The 23,827-nt window shown below is 45.1% G+C and overlaps 1 protein-coding gene across 1 annotated transcript in view; it reads left to right on the plus strand.

Annotated features, from left to right (window-relative positions):
- Positions 1-15,758, plus strand: part of LOC126536666 (flavin-containing monooxygenase 5-like) — a 38,222-nt gene extending 22,464 nt beyond the window's left edge. Inside the window, exons 5-6 of the mRNA XM_072287820.1 lie at positions 9,824-10,024; positions 14,683-15,758. Of these exons, the coding sequence (XP_072143921.1) occupies positions 9,824-10,024; positions 14,683-15,147 (666 nt within the window). The 3' untranslated portion in view covers positions 15,148-15,758. The remainder of the gene's footprint in view (positions 1-9,823; positions 10,025-14,682) is intronic.
- The last annotated feature ends 8,069 nt before the right edge of the window (positions 15,759-23,827 follow it).

Here is a 23,827-nt window from a genome sequence, read left to right on the forward strand (position 1 = left end):
GAAATATGCGCTCACCGAGAGGGCATCTTCGGCACGAGACATCCCCAAGGCACCTTACAGAGATGTGGAGAGCTTCGCGGCCGGAACGAAGCTTCCCTTCTCCGCCGGCCAAGAGGGGGAAACGCGCTTTCCGATCGCTCAAGGTTGCGCGGACAAAGCCTAACTCTAGCGTCTAGGAAAAGCTTAACCAGGTGCGATGGCGGCACGCATAGCGTGGGAAGCTAGCCGCCTGAATAACTATACCAAGGACTGCTGCTGATGAGGGCGAAATACCTTCGTGTAATTATAATAACCCTAATAGGACTACTTTCGAAAAAAAAAAAAAAAAAGGAAACGGCCCAGAGGGCTATACTACGAGAGCTATGACTGATAGTTTTCTCTCTCTCTCTATATATATATATATATATATATATTCATCTCATCTATGGGATCGCATGCGCGCGCTGTTTCTTTGTCTCTGCGTGTAGTAGTTGAGAGAGCCAGTTTAAGGGCGGAGAAGAAGAAAGAAGAGAAAAGCAAAAACTGCAGCGCCGTGGTTTTAAAGCGCACCCGTGGTAGAGAAACGGAATGCGATATAAGCGTGCGTAGCCATGATACGCGCACGACAAACTGGCTTAATATATTTAGACTTGAGGGAAAGCTTCGTTAGCAAACGATAGCACGGCAATCAGCACTCGAATATAATTATAACCCTAATACTAATTGTAAATATTCATCTCATCTATGGGATCTAATGCGCGCGCTGTTGCTTTGTCTCTGCGTGTAGTAGTTGAGAGAGCCAGTTTAAGGGCGGAGAAGAAGAAAGAAGAGAAAAGCAAAAACTGCAGCGCCGTGGTTTTAAAGCGCACCCGTGGTAGAGAAACGGAATGCGATATAAGCGTGTGTAGCCATGATACGCGCACGACAAACTGCCTTAATATATTTAGACTTGAGGGAAAGCTTCGTTAGCAAACGATAGCACGGCAATCAGCACTCGAATATAATTATAACCCTAATACTAATTGTAAATATTCATCTCATCTATGGGATCTAATGCGCGCGCTGTTGCTTTGTCTCTGCGTGTAGTAGTTGAGAGAGCCAGTTTAAGGGCGGAGAAGAAGAAAGAAGAGAAAAGCAAAAACTGCAGCGCCGTGGTTTTAAAGCGCACCCGTGGTAGAGAAACGGAATGCGATATAAGCGTGTGTAGCCATGATACGCGCACGACAAACTGCCTTAATATATTTAGACTTGAGGGAAAGCTTCGTTAGCAAACGATAGCACGGCTATCAGCACTCGAATATAATTATAACCCTAATACTAATTGTAAATATTTATCTCATCTATGGGATCTAATGCGCGCGCTGTTGCTTTGTCTCTGCGTGTAGTAGTTGAGAGAGCCAGTTTAAGGGCGGAGTAGTTGGAAGGCATACTTTCTAGGAAAAATGGCCGCTCAAGGAGAAGAGCCAACTCGAGCGGCTTTAGAGGCTAGGAAAACTGCCTTAAAATATTTAGACTTGAGGGAAAGCTTCGTTAACAAACTATAACACGGCAATCAGCACTCGAATACGACGAGAGAAATTACTGAGACGTGGAAAATTCCCTTGAAAAAAAAAAAATCTGGTTTGCTAGGCAAATGCTTGTATGTATTGAACCTCTTAAAAGATGAGGGGTGAAATATGCGCTCACCGAGAGGGCATCTTCGGCACGAGACATCCCCAAGGCACCTTACAGAGATGTGGAGAGCTTCGCGGCCGGAACGAAGCTTCCCTTCTCCGCCGGCCAAGAGGGGGAAACGCGCTTTCCGATCGCTCAAGGTTGCGCGGACAAAGCCTAACTCTAGCGTCTAGGAAAAGCTTAACCAGGTGCGATGGCGGCACGCATAGCGTGGGAAGCTAGCCGCCTGAATAACTATACCAAGGACTGCTGCTGATGAGGGCGAAATACCTTCGTGTAATTATAATAACCCTAATAGGACTACTTTCGAAAAAAAAAGGAAACGGCCCAGAGGGCTATACTACGAGAGCTATGACTGATAGTTTTCTCTCTCTCTCTATATATATATATATATATATATTCATCTCATCTATGGGATCGCATGCGCGCGCTGTTTCTTTGTCTCTGCGTGTAGTAGTTGAGAGAGCCAGTTTAAGGGCGGAGAAGAAGAAAGAAGAGAAAAGCAAAAACTGCAGCGCCGTGGTTTTAAAGCGCACCCGTGGTAGAGAAACGGAATGCGATATAAGCGTGCGTAGCCATGATACGCGCACGACAAACTGGCTTAATATATTTAGACTTGAGGGAAAGCTTCGTTAGCAAACGATAGCACGGCAATCAGCACTCGAATATAATTATAACCCTAATACTAATTGTAAATATTCATCTCATCTATGGGATCTAATGCGCGCGCTGTTGCTTTGTCTCTGCGTGTAGTAGTTGAGAGAGCCAGTTTAAGGGCGGAGAAGAAGAAAGAAGAGAAAAGCAAAAACTGCAGCGCCGTGGTTTTAAAGCGCACCCGTGGTAGAGAAACGGAATGCGATATAAGCGTGTGTAGCCATGATACGCGCACGACAAACTGGCTTAATATATTTAGACTTGAGGGAAAGCTTCGTTAGCAAACGATAGCACGGCAATCAGCACTCGAATATAATTATAACCCTAATACTAATTGTAAATATTCATCTCATCTATGGGATCTAATGCGCGCGCTGTTGCTTTGTCTCTGCGTGTAGTAGTTGAGAGAGCCAGTTTAAGGGCGGAGAAGAAGAAAGAAGAGAAAAGCAAAAACTGCAGCGCCGTGGTTTTAAAGCGCACCCGTGGTAGAGAAACGGAATGCGATATAAGCGTGTGTAGCCATGATACGCGCACGACAAACTGCCTTAATATATTTAGACTTGAGGGAAAGCTTCGTTAGCAAACGATAGCACGGCTATCAGCACTCGAATATAATTATAACCCTAATACTAATTGTAAATATTTATCTCATCTATGGGATCTAATGCGCGCGCTGTTGCTTTGTCTCTGCGTGTAGTAGTTGAGAGAGCCAGTTTAAGGGCGGAGTAGTTGGAAGGCATACTTTCTAGGAAAAATGGCCGCTCAAGGAGAAGAGCCAACTCGAGCGGCTTTAGAGGCTAGGAAAACTGCCTTAAAATATTTAGACTTGAGGGAAAGCTTCGTTAACAAACTATAACACGGCAATCAGCACTCGAATACGACGAGAGAAATTACTGAGACGTGGAAAATTCCCTTGAAAAAAAAAAAATCTGGTTTGCTAGGCAAATGCTTGTATGTATTGAACCTCTTAAAAGATGAGGGGTGAAATATGCGCTCACCGAGAGGGCATCTTCGGCACGAGACATCCCCAAGGCACCTTACAGAGATGTGGAGAGCTTCGCGGCCGGAACGAAGCTTCCCTTCTCCGCCGGCCAAGAGGGGGAAACGCGCTTTCCGATCGCTCAAGGTTGCGCGGACAAAGCCTAACTCTAGCGTCTAGGAAAAGCTTAACCAGGTGCGATGGCGGCACGCATAGCGTGGGAAGCTAGCCGCCTGAATAACTATACCAAGGACTGCTGCTGATGAGGGCGAAATACCTTCGTGTAATTATAATAACCCTAATAGGACTACTTTCGAAAAAAAAAGGAAACGGCCCAGAGGGCTATACTACGAGAGCTATGACTGATAGTTTTCTCTCTCTCTCTCTATATATATATATATATATATTCATCTCATCTATGGGATCGCATGCGCGCGCTGTTTCTTTGTCTCTGCGTGTAGTAGTTGAGAGAGCCAGTTTAAGGGCGGAGAAGAAGAAAGAAGAGAAAAGCAAAAACTGCAGCGCCGTGGTTTTAAAGCGCACCCGTGGTAGAGAAACGGAATGCGATATAAGCGTGCGTAGCCATGATACGCGCACGACAAACTGGCTTAATATATTTAGACTTGAGGGAAAGCTTCGTTAGCAAACGATAGCACGGCAATCAGCACTCGAATATAATTATAACCCTAATACTAATTGTAAATATTCATCTCATCTATGGGATCTAATGCGCGCGCTGTTGCTTTGTCTCTGCGTGTAGTAGTTGAGAGAGCCAGTTTAAGGGCGGAGAAGAAGAAAGAAGAGAAAAGCAAAAACTGCAGCGCCGTGGTTTTAAAGCGCACCCGTGGTAGAGAAACGGAATGCGATATAAGCGTGTGTAGCCATGATACGCGCACGACAAACTGCCTTAATATATTTAGACTTGAGGGAAAGCTTCGTTAGCAAACGATAGCACGGCAATCAGCACTCGAATATAATTATAACCCTAATACTAATTGTAAATATTCATCTCATCTATGGGATCTAATGCGCGCGCTGTTGCTTTGTCTCTGCGTGTAGTAGTTGAGAGAGCCAGTTTAAGGGCGGAGAAGAAGAAAGAAGAGAAAAGCAAAAACTGCAGCGCCGTGGTTTTAAAGCGCACCCGTGGTAGAGAAACGGAATGCGATATAAGCGTGTGTAGCCATGATACGCGCACGACAAACTGCCTTAATATATTTAGACTTGAGGGAAAGCTTCGTTAGCAAACGATAGCACGGCTATCAGCACTCGAATATAATTATAACCCTAATACTAATTGTAAATATTTATCTCATCTATGGGATCTAATGCGCGCGCTGTTGCTTTGTCTCTGCGTGTAGTAGTTGAGAGAGCCAGTTTAAGGGCGGAGTAGTTGGAAGGCATACTTTCTAGGAAAAATGGCCGCTCAAGGAGAAGAGCCAACTCGAGCGGCTTTAGAGGCTAGGAAAACTGCCTTAAAATATTTAGACTTGAGGGAAAGCTTCGTTAACAAACTATAACACGGCAATCAGCACTCGAATACGACGAGAGAAATTACTGAGACGTGGAAAATTCCCTTGAAAAAAAAAAAATCTGGTTTGCTAGGCAAATGCTTGTATGTATTGAACCTCTTAAAAGATGAGGGGTGAAATATGCGCTCACCGAGAGGGCATCTTCGGCACGAGACATCCCCAAGGCACCTTACAGAGATGTGGAGAGCTTCGCGGCCGGAACGAAGCTTCCCTTCTCCGCCGGCCAAGAGGGGGAAACGCGCTTTCCGATCGCTCAAGGTTGCGCGGACAAAGCCTAACTCTAGCGTCTAGGAAAAGCTTAACCAGGTGCGATGGCGGCACGCATAGCGTGGGAAGCTAGCCGCCTGAATAACTATACCAAGGACTGCTGCTGATGAGGGCGAAATACCTTCGTGTAATTATAATAACCCTAATAGGACTACTTTCGAAAAAAAAAGGAAACGGCCCAGAGGGCTATACTACGAGAGCTATGACTGATAGTTTTCTCTCTCTCTCTATATATATATATATATATATATATTCATCTCATCTATGGGATCGCATGCGCGCGCTGTTTCTTTGTCTCTGCGTGTAGTAGTTGAGAGAGCCAGTTTAAGGGCGGAGAAGAAGAAAGAAGAGAAAAGCAAAAACTGCAGCGCCGTGGTTTTAAAGCGCACCCGTGGTAGAGAAACGGAATGCGATATAAGCGTGCGTAGCCATGATACGCGCACGACAAACTGGCTTAATATATTTAGACTTGAGGGAAAGCTTCGTTAGCAAACGATAGCACGGCAATCAGCACTCGAATATAATTATAACCCTAATACTAATTGTAAATATTCATCTCATCTATGGGATCTAATGCGCGCGCTGTTGCTTTGTCTCTGCGTGTAGTAGTTGAGAGAGCCAGTTTAAGGACGGAGAAGAAGAAAGAAGAGAAAAGCAAAAACTGCAGCGCCGTGGTTTTAAAGCGCACCCGTGGTAGAGAAACGGAATGCGATATAAGCGTGTGTAGCCATGATACGCGCACGACAAACTGCCTTAATATATTTAGACTTGAGGGAAAGCTTCGTTAGCAAACGATAGCACGGCAATCAGCACTCGAATATAATTATAACCCTAATACTAATTGTAAATATTCATCTCATCTATGGGATCTAATGCGCGCGCTGTTGCTTTGTCTCTGCGTGTAGTAGTTGAGAGAGCCAGTTTAAGGGCGGAGAAGAAGAAAGAAGAGAAAAGCAAAAACTGCAGCGCCGTGGTTTTAAAGCGCACCCGTGGTAGAGAAACGGAATGCGATATAAGCGTGTGTAGCCATGATACGCGCACGACAAACTGCCTTAATATATTTAGACTTGAGGGAAAGCTTCGTTAGCAAACGATAGCACGGCTATCAGCACTCGAATATAATTATAACCCTAATACTAATTGTAAATATTTATCTCATCTATGGGATCTAATGCGCGCGCTGTTGCTTTGTCTCTGCGTGTAGTAGTTGAGAGAGCCAGTTTAAGGGCGGAGTAGTTGGAAGGCATACTTTCTAGGAAAAATGGCCGCTCAAGGAGAAGAGCCAACTCGAGCGGCTTTAGTTGGCTCTTCTCCTTGAGCGGCCATTTTTCCTAGAAAGTATGGGATCAAGGCTTAATTTATGGTTCGGAGATTTGGTTTGAGCTTGTTCTTTATCGAAACGTATACGCTGTTCTCTGTGTAGTATGGGTGATTTCAATGCATGTATGCACTGTTCGCTTCACTTTGCTGACCGCTTGTAGCCTCTGTCTTACGGGGCTATGAGCCATCGCATTTTTGTTTGCTTACGGAGGCATGAGCCGTTGCTTACGGGGATATGAGCCATTGTATTTTTGCTTGCTTACGGGTGTATGAGCCATTGCTGATGATGATAGACGCTTGTTTTGAATTTGTTGTTTATTAAGACGTACGCTGTTCTATACGTTATATGCCTGATTCCAATGAATGTATATATGCGCTGTTCGTTTCACTTTGCTGAGTGATTATAGCCTCTGCATTACGAGAGGGATGAGTCATTGCCTTTTTGCTTGCTTAGGGAGGGGGGTGGGTGTGAGACATTGCTGATGATGATAATTTCTGCTCAAGCACGGACACGAAAAATGCCGAGCACCGAGAGGCTAACAGCTTCGCTGTAATAATTCGTTTCGAGCACACTTCTTGAACTCCGATTGCGCGGAGAAAATTTTCCTGTCATCCTTGCGTCTTATGCACGCGAAAATCATGTTCGAATTCAAGTACATTGTCTAAATACTTCAGAATCGACTTATAATCATTAAAGTGAAGGTCAAGTAATAATTTTGATCGAAAGACTTGAACGTGGCAGAAACCTCAAAACGTGCTTCATTTGAGAAGTGCTCGAAGGTGCAGGTGATGAGGTTATTTGGAAGGACAAAGACGTTTGTGAAGCGGTTGATGATGATGAGCTGTCATGTCTAGGTCACGGTGCCGCTTGTATCAGTGGGCTGAAATTTCACTGAGAAAACGTCAACCAGAGCTTTTCAATAAAAAGCTTCCTTTGCTTTTTAGATCGTAATAAATGGCTTTTCTGTTAGTTCCATCCGATTAGTAGAAAACCTGGCGTAGTGGGTAAGCGCCATTGTTAGAAGGAAACCAAACCAAAGCCAATCTCACTGCCGTGAAGTAGGCGAGCCTGTCTTAGAAATTACGGAGGTACTAAGTTTCTTGGCGCGGGTTTTCGAGGAGCGCGCGTTTCTTTTACCATTGGTACGAAACGAAACGCCGACTCCTCTTGTATACAAATTCCAGCGAATAGGTGCAGCACGATAACTGTAATAAATCTTTGTGGCGGGAAAAAAATCACCGACGATTACGATACTTCCCTATGCGAAATTTGAGCGCAGCTCTATACGTGTTTTCATTTCACGGTATACTGAGGCAAAGAATTTCAGAGAGACATGTAGCAAAGTCGGAAATTGTAGGAAATCTGATCTGAGGGTGATGCGCGTCGGATTTTACGCATGACTCGTCGAAGGTTCCAGTGTAATCGCTGGAGCCGCTAGGTTTCCAGAAAGTAATATACAATTCGCGTCGCGTATATAATCAAATTACAAAAAATCGCAAACCATGACAGTCTAACCAAGCGCGAACGGGATCCAAACACGCAAACCAAACAAGCGCGGGCGAGAGCGCACGCGAGTAGATGATAGTACGAAACGAGCGGGCCGGCTGAGACCAGATACAAGTACGCATCGAGCGGTCGGGCGGGTCCGTGTGAAACCAGTTTCCCGCGCGTACGTCACTGACGGGGCCGGTCTCATTGGTCTCCGCCGTTCGCGGCTCGCGTTTCTCATCTGCCGCTACGCATTCGCTCTTTCATCTTTCGCTGTTGTGCTCGTTCGCTCGGTTACGCTGCCGCCGCCGCTCACCGCAGGAACGGGCCATTAGACCTGCGCTCTAAAAAGGCATGGAACAAGCACACTTATGTGAACACGTAATACATATATTTATACTCGTAGTTGTTACTGAAACATTCAATTGCTGTCGCATTTCAACTGTTTTCAGTGTTTCCGCAGAGACCGAGGTTCTTTTTTTTTCATTATAACCCATATGTGAGACCACAGTGCAAGTTGAATTGAATTGAATTCTGGGGTTCTACTTGCCAAAACCACGTTTGATTATGAGGCACGCCGTAGTGAGGCACTCCGGATTTATACCACCAGGGGATCTTTAACGTTCCCCAATGCACGGGACACGGGCGTCTTTGCATTTAGCTCCCATCGAAATGCGGCCACCGCGGCCGGGATTTGATCCCGCGACAAGCCTGCAGGCAAGTGTTGCAAGCGCATGCAGGTGCGCATGTCAAGTACTCGTGCACAAGGCCCGCACCGGTACTGAATGCGCTTATGCCAGATGTACTCGCACGCTGGCGTGCACACAAGCAAAGAAGACGTCTCTTGGGGCAACAAGGCGGAAGAGCTTCCAACCATACAGACAGGTCGCCCAGCGTTCGAAACGGCAGCTGCGACAACCACCAGGCACTTGCTGTGCGAGTTACCCAAAGTATGCACCCCTCCGGCAAAAGCAACGGGGGCATGTGGCCAGCTTGGAAGAGTGGATACGTCGCTCAGCGGAGGCCGACAGTGTCGTGCGAGCGCTGTTCGCCTTTGCTGCGGGATCGGGCATGAATCTTCGCAAGGTGCAACCGTGGGGGAAGCATTCATCGGTGGCTGGCCCTGTCCTCAACTCCCAATTCCTCAACTCCGTTACCTTTAATAGGCCAATGAGCCATCCCTTTTAATAGAGCTATACCATACGATACTATCCCGCGACCTCGTGCCTATAGCAGCGCAACGCCATAGCCCCTAAGCCACCACGACGGATCAGAGCGCAAGTAAACTAACACGTACAACAACTCAGGCGAAAGACCGTTATTGAAAATAAGCTGGCAGACGCATGTGGATGTTTTGCACATTCAAATGCAAGTCCTAAACGAAACCATAATCTTTTCCTTGATATCACTTCTCGTAGAGCAGAATCCTTCATTCTCGTATCGCTAATGGCTGCACGACTATGCATTTATGTAATATGCATCTCGTAAATAAAATCAGTCTTATCAACACAATGCATATGATTTTAAACGTGCTGAAATATTTTTTACTTTATAGACTGGCGAGATGCGTTAAACATGTGTACCTGGCTTGCTTTCTTTTTTCACATCACAGTAGAACGGCGGCACGGAATGACATAAAACTCAACCACGTTTTAGGTGTCAACCTAAATTAAAGTATGTCTTATGTTAAAGCATTGATCTTAGGATTAGATGTAGCATGTGCCATCTGTCCAGGCCACCAGAATTCACAATTATTACGTATTCTTAATAAAAAAACGAGAAAGGTTATATTTGGCAAAACCTGCCGTTCTTTAGCTTCATTTGTGTGACTAATGCCAAGGAGTCAGGGTATAAACCTCTGGAGATGTGATTATAAAGTAAATTCTACCTGAGATGACATCATCTCAGGGTTATACGCGTGTGGTGTTCCAGGCGACCCTATTGGACGACGTCATCCTGGCAACGGGATACCAGATCAAGTTTCCTTTCCTACCAGATGACGTGATGTCCGTGGTGGACAACCAGGTGCAGCTGTACAAGTATGTCTTCCCGCCCCAGCTGAAGCATCCGAGTCTGGCCATCATCGGGCTCGTCCAGCCGGCCGGCGCCATGTTCCCCATATCTGAGCTGCAGGTGAGTCCGCCTCAGACAGTACGCAGTTTCGTCATAGCTTGTGAAGGAGGCGCTACCCACCGAAATATCGCAAAGCGTCAAATGGGCGCAGCAGATATATGACGACATCTTGTGACGCGGTTCTCATGAAGTAGTCTAAAATATCGGGACCTTACACCTTAAAAAACTTCCGGTAGCGTGTCTTATAAGCATATATATATATATATATATATATATATATATATATATATATATATATATATATATATACAGGAAAGCAAATAAAAGCGTGTTTTCGAGTTGGTTCAACTTGTAGGGCATCTCTTCTTACGCTTCCAAATATCTATTGGCTTCTGTTCTGGCGCACCACGGCGGCTCCTCGCTGTCTCTCTGGCCCACCAAGTTTAACAGGCTGTTTATGTGGACAAAATAGGAAGCTTCTATATAGCGTCTCTACTTGTAAACAGCGGAATAGTCTTACATTACCTTGTGTGGTTGTGCGCTCTTATCTGATGGCCTGGAGGTCTTAATCCCGACGCACGACAGAAAGTCCCGACGCCTTCTGGTTTTAACACCTCGTCCCCACGTGTTACTGTCAGTGCTACTGTTTCCGTTTGTTTCAGTCCCCGCATTTCACTAAGAATAATGCTAAAGCATGCACGCACGTAGTGGCTACAATTCTCTAATGCCACCGCCATTATTTTCTTCTTTCCTCCTGCTGTAAATTTTATTGCTCGCAGCCCCAATCCAATAGTGTGTTGTCGATCGAATAGCTGCGAGCGAGTGATACGTGATTTCACGCTCCCAATTTTTTAACCCAGTTCCACCAGGCGAACGGCAATCACCCTTTTCGGTAGACTACAGGGCGAAAATAATTAGTTCCCATTGTTCAATTTCCCAGTAATCTGGTGAGAGGGCGCATTTCTTTTTCTTTTTAAGCCTAAAAGAAAGTTCATGTTGCTGCTTCCCTCGGTTCCCTCTCAGCACGTCTACATTCGGTGTGAAGTTTGAAGTTTCTGGTAGACGTGCTTAAACAGTATATACATATATATACATACATGATTTTTTAAGAATATACAGTTATATTTTTATATAAAAAAGCGATGAGAGAAGTGAGCGTGGCGCTGTTACAGAGTTGTTTCTAGGCGATGTGAACACACGTTGCCGCTAATTACCTGATTTTCATAAGATTAAGCGTGCGTGCGTGCGTGCGTGCGTGTGCGTGTGTGTGTGTGCGTGTGCGTGTGCGTGTGCGTGTGTGTGTGTGTGTGCATGTGCGTGTGCGTATGTGTGTGTGTGTGTGTGTGTGTCAACTCAAGTCTGCAGTGAAGCTCTGCCCACGGCTTCATAGCCACGGCCTCATAGCCATACTTCAAATTTTGCCTGTTACCTAAATAAGGCGGCAACCACACAAATAAAATTATAATCGCTTAATTTTGTACGTTTGCATTCGTTTGTTATAGCTGAACTGCGGAAGCCTAATTGTTTATTGAACTGAAATAAAACGCTTGCTTCGCTGCAACTATTTATTGTAAAATTTCACTCAAGTTGGCAGTGAAGTTTCATGAGTAAAAGGGACTCGGCAGTGAAATGAACTGTACCGTGGACTTTTGAAGAGTGAAGCGCTCAGACTCCTACACATTGTCAATGTCTGTTGCACACCTCATCCCTTCCGTCGATGAAAAGACTCTCCAACAACAGCAGACGCTCCGGAGGTATCAAGTACGACGCCATTTTGAAAACGTTGCATGACGACTTCGTTTGCTTGTGTAACTGGCTAGCGGAGTAACACAACCCCGCGCGGTCCGTGTGCCTTTGCTGCCAACCGCTGTTCCTTTTATGCTGTATCCTACTATAATTGAGACATTCAGGCAATCGAAACCGAGCGCGCCGGGAGCGCACTAAAGGTCGACCCGCTATGATGTGAGACGGAAACACCCCATAACGAAGAGCGCGATGACGTTTGTAACAGAACGTTACGGCAAATGAACGTTACGGTACTGATACGGCAAATGTTGCCAGGCGTAAAGCATTTGCCGCGACCTGCTGTATAAATATTATTTGCCGCGACGTGCCATCATTCAAACTTCGTCACAAACTTTGTCACGTGGCGTTTCCGTCTGGCGTAGCGGCGCGGCGCGGTCGGTTTCGATATTGCCTGCATTGAGCGTTGATTATTAGCGCAAAGATTGTCCGCCTCAGCTATTAGAATGTTTCTGCAAGAATGCAACGTTCACTACGCTCATAGCCTTCCTGTTAGAATATATATATATATATATATATATATATATATATATATATATATATATATATTTATATATATATATATACGAACACTTTAGCCTTTCTTAATTTGTCTGTGCCAGATGGCACAATTCATAGTCAATGAGCTGGTCGACAACGATCTTACGCATCTCGACAGTCCGCCGTTGTCGGAGGACGTTATTTTAGGCCCTTGGCCAGACGCTCAATCGAGTTTCAAGGCCATCCAGGCGTTACTGAACTTTTTAAAAAGTACGGGCCTCGACTGTAGGCTTTGAACATGCCAAATTGTTTGCCATATGTTCTACATCTTCCTTCTATCGTCATCGTCACCCATCATGCGCCTCTTTCTTCCCTCTTTCTTTCCCTTTTCCCCTTCCCCCAACGCCGAGTAGCTGGTTAGAGGAATATACCTCAGGCCGACCTCTCTGCATTTCGTATCGCTAAACTTCTCTCTATCTCTCTCTCTACTCGAAGATGGGAGAATTGCATAATAGAATAATTAACAGTAAATGTTCTAATTAAGTTTCTAACTAATTACATTACTGCACGTATTGAAATTTACAAATTCTAGCCGGGGGAGTTCGCAAGGGGGCTCCACTTGGAACGAATTCTCAGGATCCCACCAGTTTCGAGAAATTAATTCCCGAACTTTGCGTAGAAATGCATTGGCATTCCAGCTATTGCGCTTCGGTGCATATATAAAACGACGTTTTGTTAAGAAGGTATCTGGAACGGTAGTGCATTTTTAGCGCAAGTTTGGTAACTAATAATTTGTCATTAATTATTCTTCTGAAACTCACTTTATTAGCGGCAAAGAATGTCCGCCTCACCTAAATAATTCCTTCATAAGAACGCCAAGTTCACTACGATCATGGCGTTCTTGTAAAAAAAAAAAAATCTGCTTGTGCCTGATGGTAATTAGCTAAAACTTAATTAGCGAACTTTTGTGAATTAGTCGATTCTGCGTTTCAGTCTTTTGTGCAAGTAATTTCCACATGCCTCTTCTAGTAAACCAGCTCATGGACTAGAATTGTGCTATCTGCCACAGGCAATATTTAGACTTTTGAACACGTTCGGTGAAACACCCTGTATATATACAGGGTGTTCCAACTATATGCACCAAGATTTAAAAATATGCAAATGCCACGTAGCTGCACAGAACCAAGGTATTGTTGTTTGCCGTCACTTGGAGATACTCAGATTATTTTCGCATTCCGCCTAATTACATAATTACTCTTCATGAAATAATCAACTTCTCAAATATTATAATTAGATTAAAAGTGTCAATGACAGAATTGTAGAGTAGCATGAAAAACTGCCGATACAGGTTCCTGTTGCTCAATACGCTTTGTATGAAGGTGTTTTTTCCGAGCGTGAAAGAAGCCCACGAATGAACGTAAAATTGCAGTAAAGCTTCCGTAGGGGCGAGTTGCTACATGTCCAGTAGAAGAGAATAGCGCGAACTAGGACGTCAAGCGCTTCTATGTGTGTCCCTCTCATTTTGTGGTCGTCCTGGTTTGCGCTATTCTCTTTTACTGAACGCAAAATTGCCACGCGACTGGCCGCTTGAAGAACTTTGCGTGTATTCGCGGTCTTCTATCATGCTCGGAAAAACACTCTTGTATAGCACGTATTGAGCAACAGAAAGTTGTATCGTGAGTTTTTCATGTTGCTCTACAATTTTCTCATTGACATTTTTAGTCTAATTGAGATATTCTAGAAGTTGATTAATTGATTAAGACTAATTATGTGATTAGGCGGAATGCAAAAAAAAAAAAAATCTGGATAAGCGACGGCAAACAACATTACCTTGGTTCTGTCCAGCTACGTGGCATTTGCATATATTTAAATCTTGGTCTATGATAGTTGAAACACCCTGTATATTCTTAGAAAACACCCAATATACTTCGACACATAAAAGTATAAAGGTGCCGAACGATTTTAAGACCATGCAAAAATTTCAGTGGCAAGTATGTGAAACTAGTATTTTCTTAACAATTATATATACAAATAAAACTGTAGACATGCATGAAAAGTTTATACAGCAAGACATCAGATTGCAGAGATAAAGCTCAAGATAAAACACCTACATATTATGCAGAGACATTTATCTGCAGTCACACAAACAAAAGTGTAACATGGAAGGTGCATTTTGCATAACCTCACTATTAGCGCTATATGTACTGGTGTCTAGCTAACACAGCGCAAGTACTTATTTTATTTTATTTTATTTTATTTTATTACTTCTTTTTAAGCAAAACCTTCTTCGCAGATAAAACCAACTGAACATACGTTGTTTGCGGCGCGCTACCTCAGTTTGCGCAGCTCTTTCTCCCGCATTATCATCTCACCTTTCTATGTTTCCATTGACAGCAGGGTTGACTAATATTTGTCTCGATTGCACATGTGCACAGAGTCGCTGGATGGCCGAGCTGTTGTCCGAGAAACGCTCGCTCCCCTCGGAGGAAGCCATGTTAGAGGACATCCGCAAGAAGCGGGACTCCATGCGACGGCGCTACGTCGCATCGCTACGCCACACCATCCAGGTGGACTGGATCAACTACATGGACGAGCTGGCCAGCCAGATCGGCGCCCGACCTAACCTCCTCAAGTACTTCTTCACGGACAACGAGCTCTTCCGCGCGCTGCTCGGACCCTGCGTGCCGTACCAGTTCCGGCTCGAAGGCCCGCGCCCGTGGTCCGGCGCGCGGCAGGCCATCCTCGACTCGCGCTACAGGGTGATGTACCCGCTCAACGATCGATGCGCCTCCTTCGAGAGACAAAAGAAAGGCCCGTCGGCATTTGTCTACATGTTCCTTTTCTTCTTTGTGCTGGCCTTTGCGTACGTACTTTCCGGACTATGGCAGCATCCCCAGTAACTGCGCCCGTCATTGTTCATCACCTCTCGAACAGCAGCGTTTCAGCCCAATTCAAGCAAACTCAAATTATTGCGCCCCTCTCCAATCTTGCGTTCAATTCATTCAATTCAGGTGTATCCGCCATGTTGAACACATTACAGTCGAGCGCCTCTTCAGCGAACGCCTCTACAACCAAATGACTTGTGTAACAAAGGATTCCGTATGTCCCAGCCGAATTCCTGTCTTTCATATGTATTGTGAACGCCCCTACAGAGAAGAGCACTACAGCAAATTTGCCTGTACTATATATAGGAAGAAATGTGTCATATTTCTAACCCCTATTTCCCAACCCCAGTGTAGGGTAGCAAACCGGATACTGTTATTTGGTTAACCTCCCTGCCCCTTTCCTCTTCATCTCTCTCTCTCTCTCTCTAGACTTCCGCCACCGACCTATTAGTTACATTACAAAGAACGCATTTAGCCGCCCCGCCGATGCACTCTCGCAGCTAGCCGCCCACGAGCCGTGGTATTACATAGAGAGCACTGGCCGACAGCACAAGAAATACCACGGGAGGGTGTCCGGACACTGCTGTATCTGAATTCATGTTAAATAAAGGTTATATTTTGTTGAATGTGATTAGTCAATTCTCTGGCGAACGGCTCGCACGCGACCTTTACAACGAACTGCACAACAAAGGATTTTGGAGGTTTCAAAGCGCTTCGTTGTAAAGGTCTTTGACTGCAAAAGTTAGTTTGTGTGTAATTGAAAAAAGTTATCATATACGCGCAGTGCGCGGCCACCTAACGGGCGCTTCCAAAAGTGCACTCGTTAGCAGTAGCAGACGAAAACCCTTTGCAGCAAGGATGCGTGGCTGAAGTTCGCAGCTGCGATTTCTCCTTCGTTCGGGTGCCAGACTGCTTCTTCCGCGGCGACAGCAGCAGAAAAGACGCTGACCTCTATGGGAGTGGGCATGAATCCGATATTACCGGGGTTTTGGGGAAGCCCGGTCTACATACGTGCCAGGTGCGTTCCGCATACAAACGCAATGAACCCATGGAGTTACACGAACTGGAGCTCATGTTAACTAGCCGCTTGGTTTTGTTAAGTAATGCGATGTCGCGATCGTTTCCTTTTTTTTTTAATTCTACCTTTACCGTAATACTGCTTCTGTACCTCAATAACAGGCACACGTCGTTAGTGCAGACTTACATCTCAAACAAATCTGCACGTTTCGATGTCTGCACATGTCGTAGTGATCTTTCTGCCGATGAATACATGTGACATCGCCGAATAAGTACCGTCAAAGTCGCCTCAAAAAGAGTATAATTGCGAATTTATTGATGAAAATGCGTGCACTAGACAACGAAGTCACCAAACGCACGGGTTAATAAGAGCGCGAGTTAGCGCTGTACCACCGATGCAATTCTGCCACGCACGCCGACGAACTACCGTTCCCACTGCAGTTTTCGCAATTTTAGATTCCCTTCTACTTGGAAACGTACCAAGCTAAAGTCTGGCTAACTTTATAGTAGTTTTTTTTTTTTTCTCTCGAATGTTACTATAGGAGGATACAACTTAAAAAACAGTACTTGGCAACCAAGGCACAGGGACCGCGCGGCATTGTGTTACTCCGCTAGCCAATCACAGAAGCAAACGAAGTCGTCGTCATGCGACGTCTTCAAAATGGCGTCGTACTTGATACCTTGGAGCGTCTGCTATTGTTGGAGAGTCTTTTCATCGACGGAAGGGATGAGGTGTGCAACAGACATTGACAATGTGTAGGAGTCTGAGCGCTTCACTCTTCAAAAGTCCACGGTACAGTTCATTTCACTGCCGAGTCCGTTTTACTCATAAAACTTCAATGCCAACAGAAGTGAAACTTGACAGTAAATAGTTGCAGCGTAGCAAGAGTTTTTATTTCAGTTCAATAAAGAATTAGCATTTCACCGTTCCACTATAATAGACGAGTGAAGAAAAAAAATTAAGCGTTCATAGCTATATTTTTGTGGTTATCACCTTATTTAGGTAACAGGGAAAGTTTGAAATACGAACTAGTTGCAGCCTAGAGGAGGAACAGTGGCTGGCGGTTATGAGTGCGTTGGCGGGGCTTCACTGCAGACTTAAGAGGAAGAGTTAGCTCGGGTGCTCCTATCTAAATACATGTAAAAGGAGAATTCGTTTTTTCTCAACAATCACTGCACCAAACTTGACGATATTTGTCGCATTTAAAGGAAACCCCTAAAATCTAGTGACTGTTGGTTCCGAATTTTTTATTTAGGTCGTCATTTTATGCTAAAAATTGTCAAAATTGCACATTTTCAGAACACGAAACTATGAAGTTTACAACTCCGTATGTCTTCTATGAAAAACGATATCACAATTCTGTGAATTTCATCTGATAGTACATCTAAAGGGGAAACAATTCATATGTTACACATGGATCTAAAGAAATTATGTAATGTGGAAATAAAGCTTTTGCAAAACCTTTGTACACAACGTAACAAATTCATGTAATATAACATTTGACATATAGAATTTGTTCGCTTTCAACGATCTAATGGATGTCGTTTACAGAACCGCGATATCTGCTCTTGACGGAGAGCTATTAATTTTTAAACTTCGTGCTTCTATTTATTTATTTTTTAACTTTCAAATTTTTGGACAAATTTTCAATAAAATTCAGGCCCTAAGCCGAACTTCCGCTTGCAACAGGCACTTTAATTTGAGTTTCTGTCTCAAATACAAGAAACTTCATTAAAATCGGTCCAGGGGTTATCTCAGAAAACAGTTGTTGCGTTTTACGTGTATTTGAATAGGCCGCGTCGGAGTTGGGCCCGAGCTAAGGCTTCCTCTTATGTTGTGTCCGACTACAGAGAGAGAGATGCCACGTGATATATTTAAAGGCAGAGCAGGGCCAGCCAAAGTAGATTGGCGCTAGCGGCAAGGCTGGGTTTAGTCCTCGGCGGTGTAAGATAATAAGAAGGCATTCAGTCCAGTACAAAATGCTCATGCAAAAGGGGACTACGTTGCGAAACAAACGAATCACTGGGCGTAGTGAGTCTGCCCAGACAGCATTAAGGTGTAAAAACTTCTGAAAGGTGACGCGAACTTTTCAGCGAAAATGGAACAGAAATACCATATGCAGCAACTATTAGCCATTCTCGCCTTGAACTACCTACTTTCTTAACATATTTCTCAAGAAACCACGATAATGATTTCGGGCGAAAATAATAAAGCCGTTAAATGAGCACTTGCCTGTTATAATTCCGATAAGACACAGCCTGGCTTAGGCCCTTTACAAACGAGGCAAGGTGAAAATCTCGACCTTATGAAACTTAACAACAGTTCCGAATGACGCAACTAGCAATAGTTCAACATGCGCGAAGCCACGCTTGAGATATATGCAAAAACATTAAGTGACAGCTGTGCTAGGATTTACTGCGCCGCATAAAACCAACAATTACAGTTCTTGCAACCGTCAGTCGCTTTAACATACAACACGATGCGAACGTGCAGTCGTGCTGCCTAGCTATAGCGCAACACGATAAAAAAGCGGCAAATGAGAAGCGGCAAGCGGCATTCAGAACTTTAGCGAAACGAATTTAAACCCCATCTGCACTGCGGACGAACCGAACAAAACACGGGCAGGCCCTGGTTAACTTTGTCGCTTACCCGTCTAAATATCATCGAGTGCAAAAAACACCGACACGAGAAAAGAAAGCATGAGAACAAGAAATATCCCGCCGAACGGCGGCGATCCATTGCTAAACCGCTGCTCCCGCTGATGAGTTTTTGCGCAGAATGATTAGAATCTTATCGCCGGCACGTTTTCGCCGGTATTTGAGTGCCCCACCGTGCAACAATTCTTCTTCGACCTGCCTTGAAGCTTCGGGCACCACACACATGCGAAGGGTGTTGCTCATTATGCTCTGAAAACGCGAATACGGCAGAGAATCACGATCAACGACGCAGAAAACTAGAAAACTACGGCGCGCCGGCTGCCTCCTTTCCCGAGCGCCCTTCGCAAGGCCTCCACCAGTGGCGCGTCCGTCGGCGCGCACTACGCAGCTTCGCGGTCATCACTTTACTGTCCCGCGAACAATCAGGAGGTATTCAGAGACCTCGATTAGGAAGAATTGGGGATAACAGTTAATGGAGAATACCTTAGTAACTTGCGATTCGCTGATGATATTGCCTTGCTTATTAACTCAGGGGACCAATTGCAATGCATGCTCAGTGACCTGAAGAGGCAAAGCAGGAGGGTGGGTCTAAAAATTAATCTGCAGAAAACTAAAGTAATGCTTAACAGTCTCGGAAGAGAACAGCAGTTTACGATAGGTAGCGAGGCATTGGAAGTGCTAAGGGAATACATCTACTTAGGGCAGGCAGTGACCGCGGATCCGGATCATGAGACTGAAATAATCAGAAGAATAAGAACGGGCTGGGGTGCGTTTTGCAGGCATTCTCAGATCATGAACAGCAGGTTGTCATTATCCCTCAAGAGAAAAGTTTATAACAGCTGTGTCTTACCAGTACTCACCTACGGGGCAGAAACCTGGAGGCTTACGAAAAGGGTTCTACTGAAATTGAGGACGACGCAACGAGCTATGGAAAGAAGAATGAGGAGTGTAACGTTAAGGGATAAGAAAAGAGCAGATTGGATGAGGGAACAAACGCGAGTTAATGACATCTTAGTTGAAATCAATTAAAAGAAATGGGCATGGGCAGGACATGTAATGAGGAGGGAAGATAACCGATGGTCATTAAGGGTTACGGACTGGATTCCAAGAGAAAGGAAGCGTAGCAGGGGGCGGCAGAAAGTTAGGTGGGCGGATGAGATTAAGAAGTTTGCAGGGACAGCCTAGCCACAATCAGCACATGACCGGGGTACTATGAGAAGTATGGGAGAGTCCTATTTTGTCCTGCAGTGGGCGTAGCCAGGATGATGATGATGATGATGATGAACAATCAGGCATAAGAAAGGAAGCGAATAAAAAGTCAAAATAGAATCCCGATTCCTACCTAATTAAATTGGTGCCAAAAAACGTGCACTCGCCAAAATGAAATAAAAATAAAAATATTTTTGTTTTTATTTTTTTCTTGGCGAGTGCACGTTTTTTGGCACCAATATCTTTCCTCCCCAGAAGAGTTCTCGTCGAACACTTGACTATATCTAATTAAATCTAGCTTTGCCTGTGGCCCACTGGTGGAACACGAACTGGTAAAGCTAAGTGCAGGGCTGCCCTTTCAGGAGTGCCGCCCTATACATGGCCTACACAACGAAGAGCCCCTCGTCCCGGAGGTCTCCATGTGCAGAGGATATATTCAGTGTGCCTCCTGACGTGTGTGCCAGCGTTGTTTCTTCCGCCAACGCGCCGACATGTAGCAACAAACGAACAGGACATACACCTTGCATCATAAATTCTATATGTCGTGTACGTATACCGTGCAAATGCGCTATACTTAAACCCTGGTGTTTACACTACTATATTGTAGTTTGTTTTAAATATTGGCACAACTCCTGCTCCTTGTTAGCTCAGATGGTAGAGCGGCTGCCTCGGAAAGGCGGTGCTCCCGGGTACGAGTCCCGGAGCAGGACGAATTTTTCTTCAACTTTGAGGCTTTTCTTTCGAGGAACCCGTATGGGTTTCCTTTGTAGCAATTGCTACGAACGGGTGGATGTCTGATTTTCCCTTTATTAACCCATCTCAATATAAATGTCGACGGCATTCAATAGAGCGACACAGTGCAGTCTATATATCAATCGATCAGTGTAATCGATCAACCTAATCAATATAGCGACACAACGTATTGCCACCGTGGAAGCGAGTTATGTGGTCTCCGAAATGAGAAACGCGCGTGACCTCCTGCGCGTGGCAGCCGAATGCTGTGAAACGCGTGGCAACCCGGCTCCTCTCGCGCTTCGGATGGATGGATGGATGTTATGAGCGTCCCCTTTGGAACGGGGCGGTGGGTTGCGCCACCAAGCTCTTGCCATTATACTGCCTAATGTCCTACCTAGGTTAAACAATAAAAAATAAAAAACACTATGAACTACCACACCCAAATTTTCTGATCCCCTATTTCGAACTGTGTTTTTGCACGTCTCCGTTTTTTGTCGTTTCCCTACTTTTCTGCCACCAATCCTCCAATCGCCTCTTACTAATTCCTATTGCGGACATGTTTACTTTTCCATTGCTCTCGCTCAACCCAAGGGCTACAAGGAGGCCAGTGGTGCCTAAATCGACCGCTGGGTAGACGTCTTCACATGCTAATAAAACATGCTCCGTCGTTTCCCTAGCTTTACCGCAGCAAGCACATGCTTCTTCTTCCTTCTTATATCTCGCTTTATAGGTGCGTGTTCTAAGGCATTCCGATCTCGCTTCGAAAAGTAATGAGCTTCCCTTTGAGTTATCATAAATTGGTTCTTTCCTGATTTCGTTTTTTCCCCTTAAGTAGTTACTCATGGCAGGTTTCTTTCCATTGACGCCACCCATGAGATTATTTCAGCTTCTCTGACTTTCCGCTTGACATTCTTTGTTGCTGTGTTGCTCGCCATACAGGCCGCATACTTGCTGGTAAGCTTCCTAGTTCTTTTCCTCCACTGTGAATAAATGTTTTTCCTGTGCAGATACCTGAACACTCACCCAGCCCATTTACTTTCTTCCATATCCCTCAGCCGTTCTTCATACTCAATTTTACTGCGAGCTTCCCTCACTTCAATACTAGTCCAGCCCATATCACCCTGCACAGCTTCGTTTGTAGTCTTCCCGTGAGCGCCCAATGCGAGGCGACCCACTGACCTTTGGTTCCCGTCGAGTCCTGATTGTACCCCTGATTTAAAGCAAACAACCACATTTCCAAAAGTAAGTCGTGGAACAATTACACCTTTCCACATACCTCGGAGGACCTCGTACCTATTGTATCCCCATAGCGCTCTGTGCTTCATTATGGCTGAATTTTTCTTCCCCTTTACTGTTATGTTTTTTTTTCCTGTTTCCATATATCTATTGCCTTCGTTTATCCATATACCAAATTATTTATATTCTGTTACCCGAGGTATTTCCCGGCCCTGTATCTCCACTGTCTGTTCACTGTTTTAATTGAATACCATAACACCTGATTTTCTAACACTAAATTTAAAACCTAAATTGTTGCCTTCCTGTCCACAGATATTAGCCAGACGTTGCAAATCACTTTGCTTGTTAGCGAGCAATACAATGTCGTCCGCATAAAATAAACCTGGGAGTTGCTGCTCTACTACTGTACCCGCCTGTTTGTATGAGAGATTAAAGCCGAAATTACTTCCTTCTAGCGCCCTCTCCATCCTCACCATGTACACCATAAAAAGCAGCGGGGATAAAGGGCACCCCTGCCTCAGTCCCTTGTTGATATGAACTTTCTCCTCGCTCCTCATCCCTCCCCATTCAACGCAAACGGCATTTTCTAGGTGAATCTCTCTCAAAAGCTGTTGACAATCTTCGTTCTGGACACGCTGCGCCATCTAGTGGCGCTGTCGAGAAGTCAGGGCGTGGCCTCCGAGATTAGAAACGTGGCGCGTCGGTGCCTGCGAACTCGGAGAATTCCGAGTTCATTGCACTCATGGCGCTGTGGCGTTGTGGCGCGGTTTGGATTCCGCTGAGCATCGTAGAAATACAGTCCCAGTGACCAATGTCGGCGTGAAAGAGGTCTGTTGAAGAGCAATACATATGTTTGTTCGATTCAGAAAAAGGTGCGCGGCACCACAAATGAAGAGGTGCAGGGGGTGCCAGTTATGGTGTGCCGGGCTGCATGCACTCGCTGCAAGGTTCAAGGGTGCACTGCACCGCGGCGGCACCTTGCCTTGCACCCCGTTCAATCGAGCACTGGAGTGCAGGGTGCCCCGCTGAACCTCGGGGAATCCAAGGCCTAGGTGCAGTGCACCGTGAGTAGGTGTAGGAGGTGCAGAGAAACTTGGCTGAATTGAATAGACCTATTACACCTTGCCAAATACTCATTGACCCAAGTTGGCGGAAAAACGGTTACATACAAAAAAAAAGAACAACATGGATAACCCCTGAAGCGTAAGTGAATGACGCGAATGCTAACATGTCAAAATTATTTCAATTTTACCGGCTGTGGGCGGAGCCGAACTCGCGTCATAAATATTCATGCAGTATGTATAGCATTCACACACGCGCCACCCGGGGACTTTGCTGCGGCGACACTAGATTGCGCAGCGTGTTCAAAGGGAAGCGCGAGAGAGCATTCCGGCTGCATACATGCCTAATACATGACGCGTTTCAGTGGTTGCAATATACAGTGTCTCGACACATGGCTTCAACGCTGGTCGCATTAACCTCGACATCCGTCCTGAGATGGGTTCTGCCGGATTTTTGCGGTCCGGGAGCGTCTGCGCAACCATGTTCCTACACTGTACGATATTACGTTTTCCTCCTTAACAGCTCCCGCGCGCTATTCACAACGTTGTCCCACCACGTAATACATCTACATGTATTTTCGTATATGAAAGTGGCATGTGCTGTTTCACGTACGTGCTGGTGACAGCGTAGTGCGTGCAATACGTTAATTTTTAGCTGCTAATTGTGGATACAGAAGGGTGAGAAAGTGTGTACAAACGTTGAAGGTTACCACAGGCAAACATATGTATGGAGGACTGTCGCTCACCAGGAAAAGTAACGAGCTACAACTAGTTGTTAA

Source organism: Dermacentor andersoni, chromosome 4 (genome assembly GCF_023375885.2).
Source record: "Dermacentor andersoni chromosome 4, qqDerAnde1_hic_scaffold, whole genome shotgun sequence".
Classification (NCBI taxonomy): Eukaryota; Metazoa; Arthropoda; class Arachnida; order Ixodida; family Ixodidae; genus Dermacentor; species Dermacentor andersoni.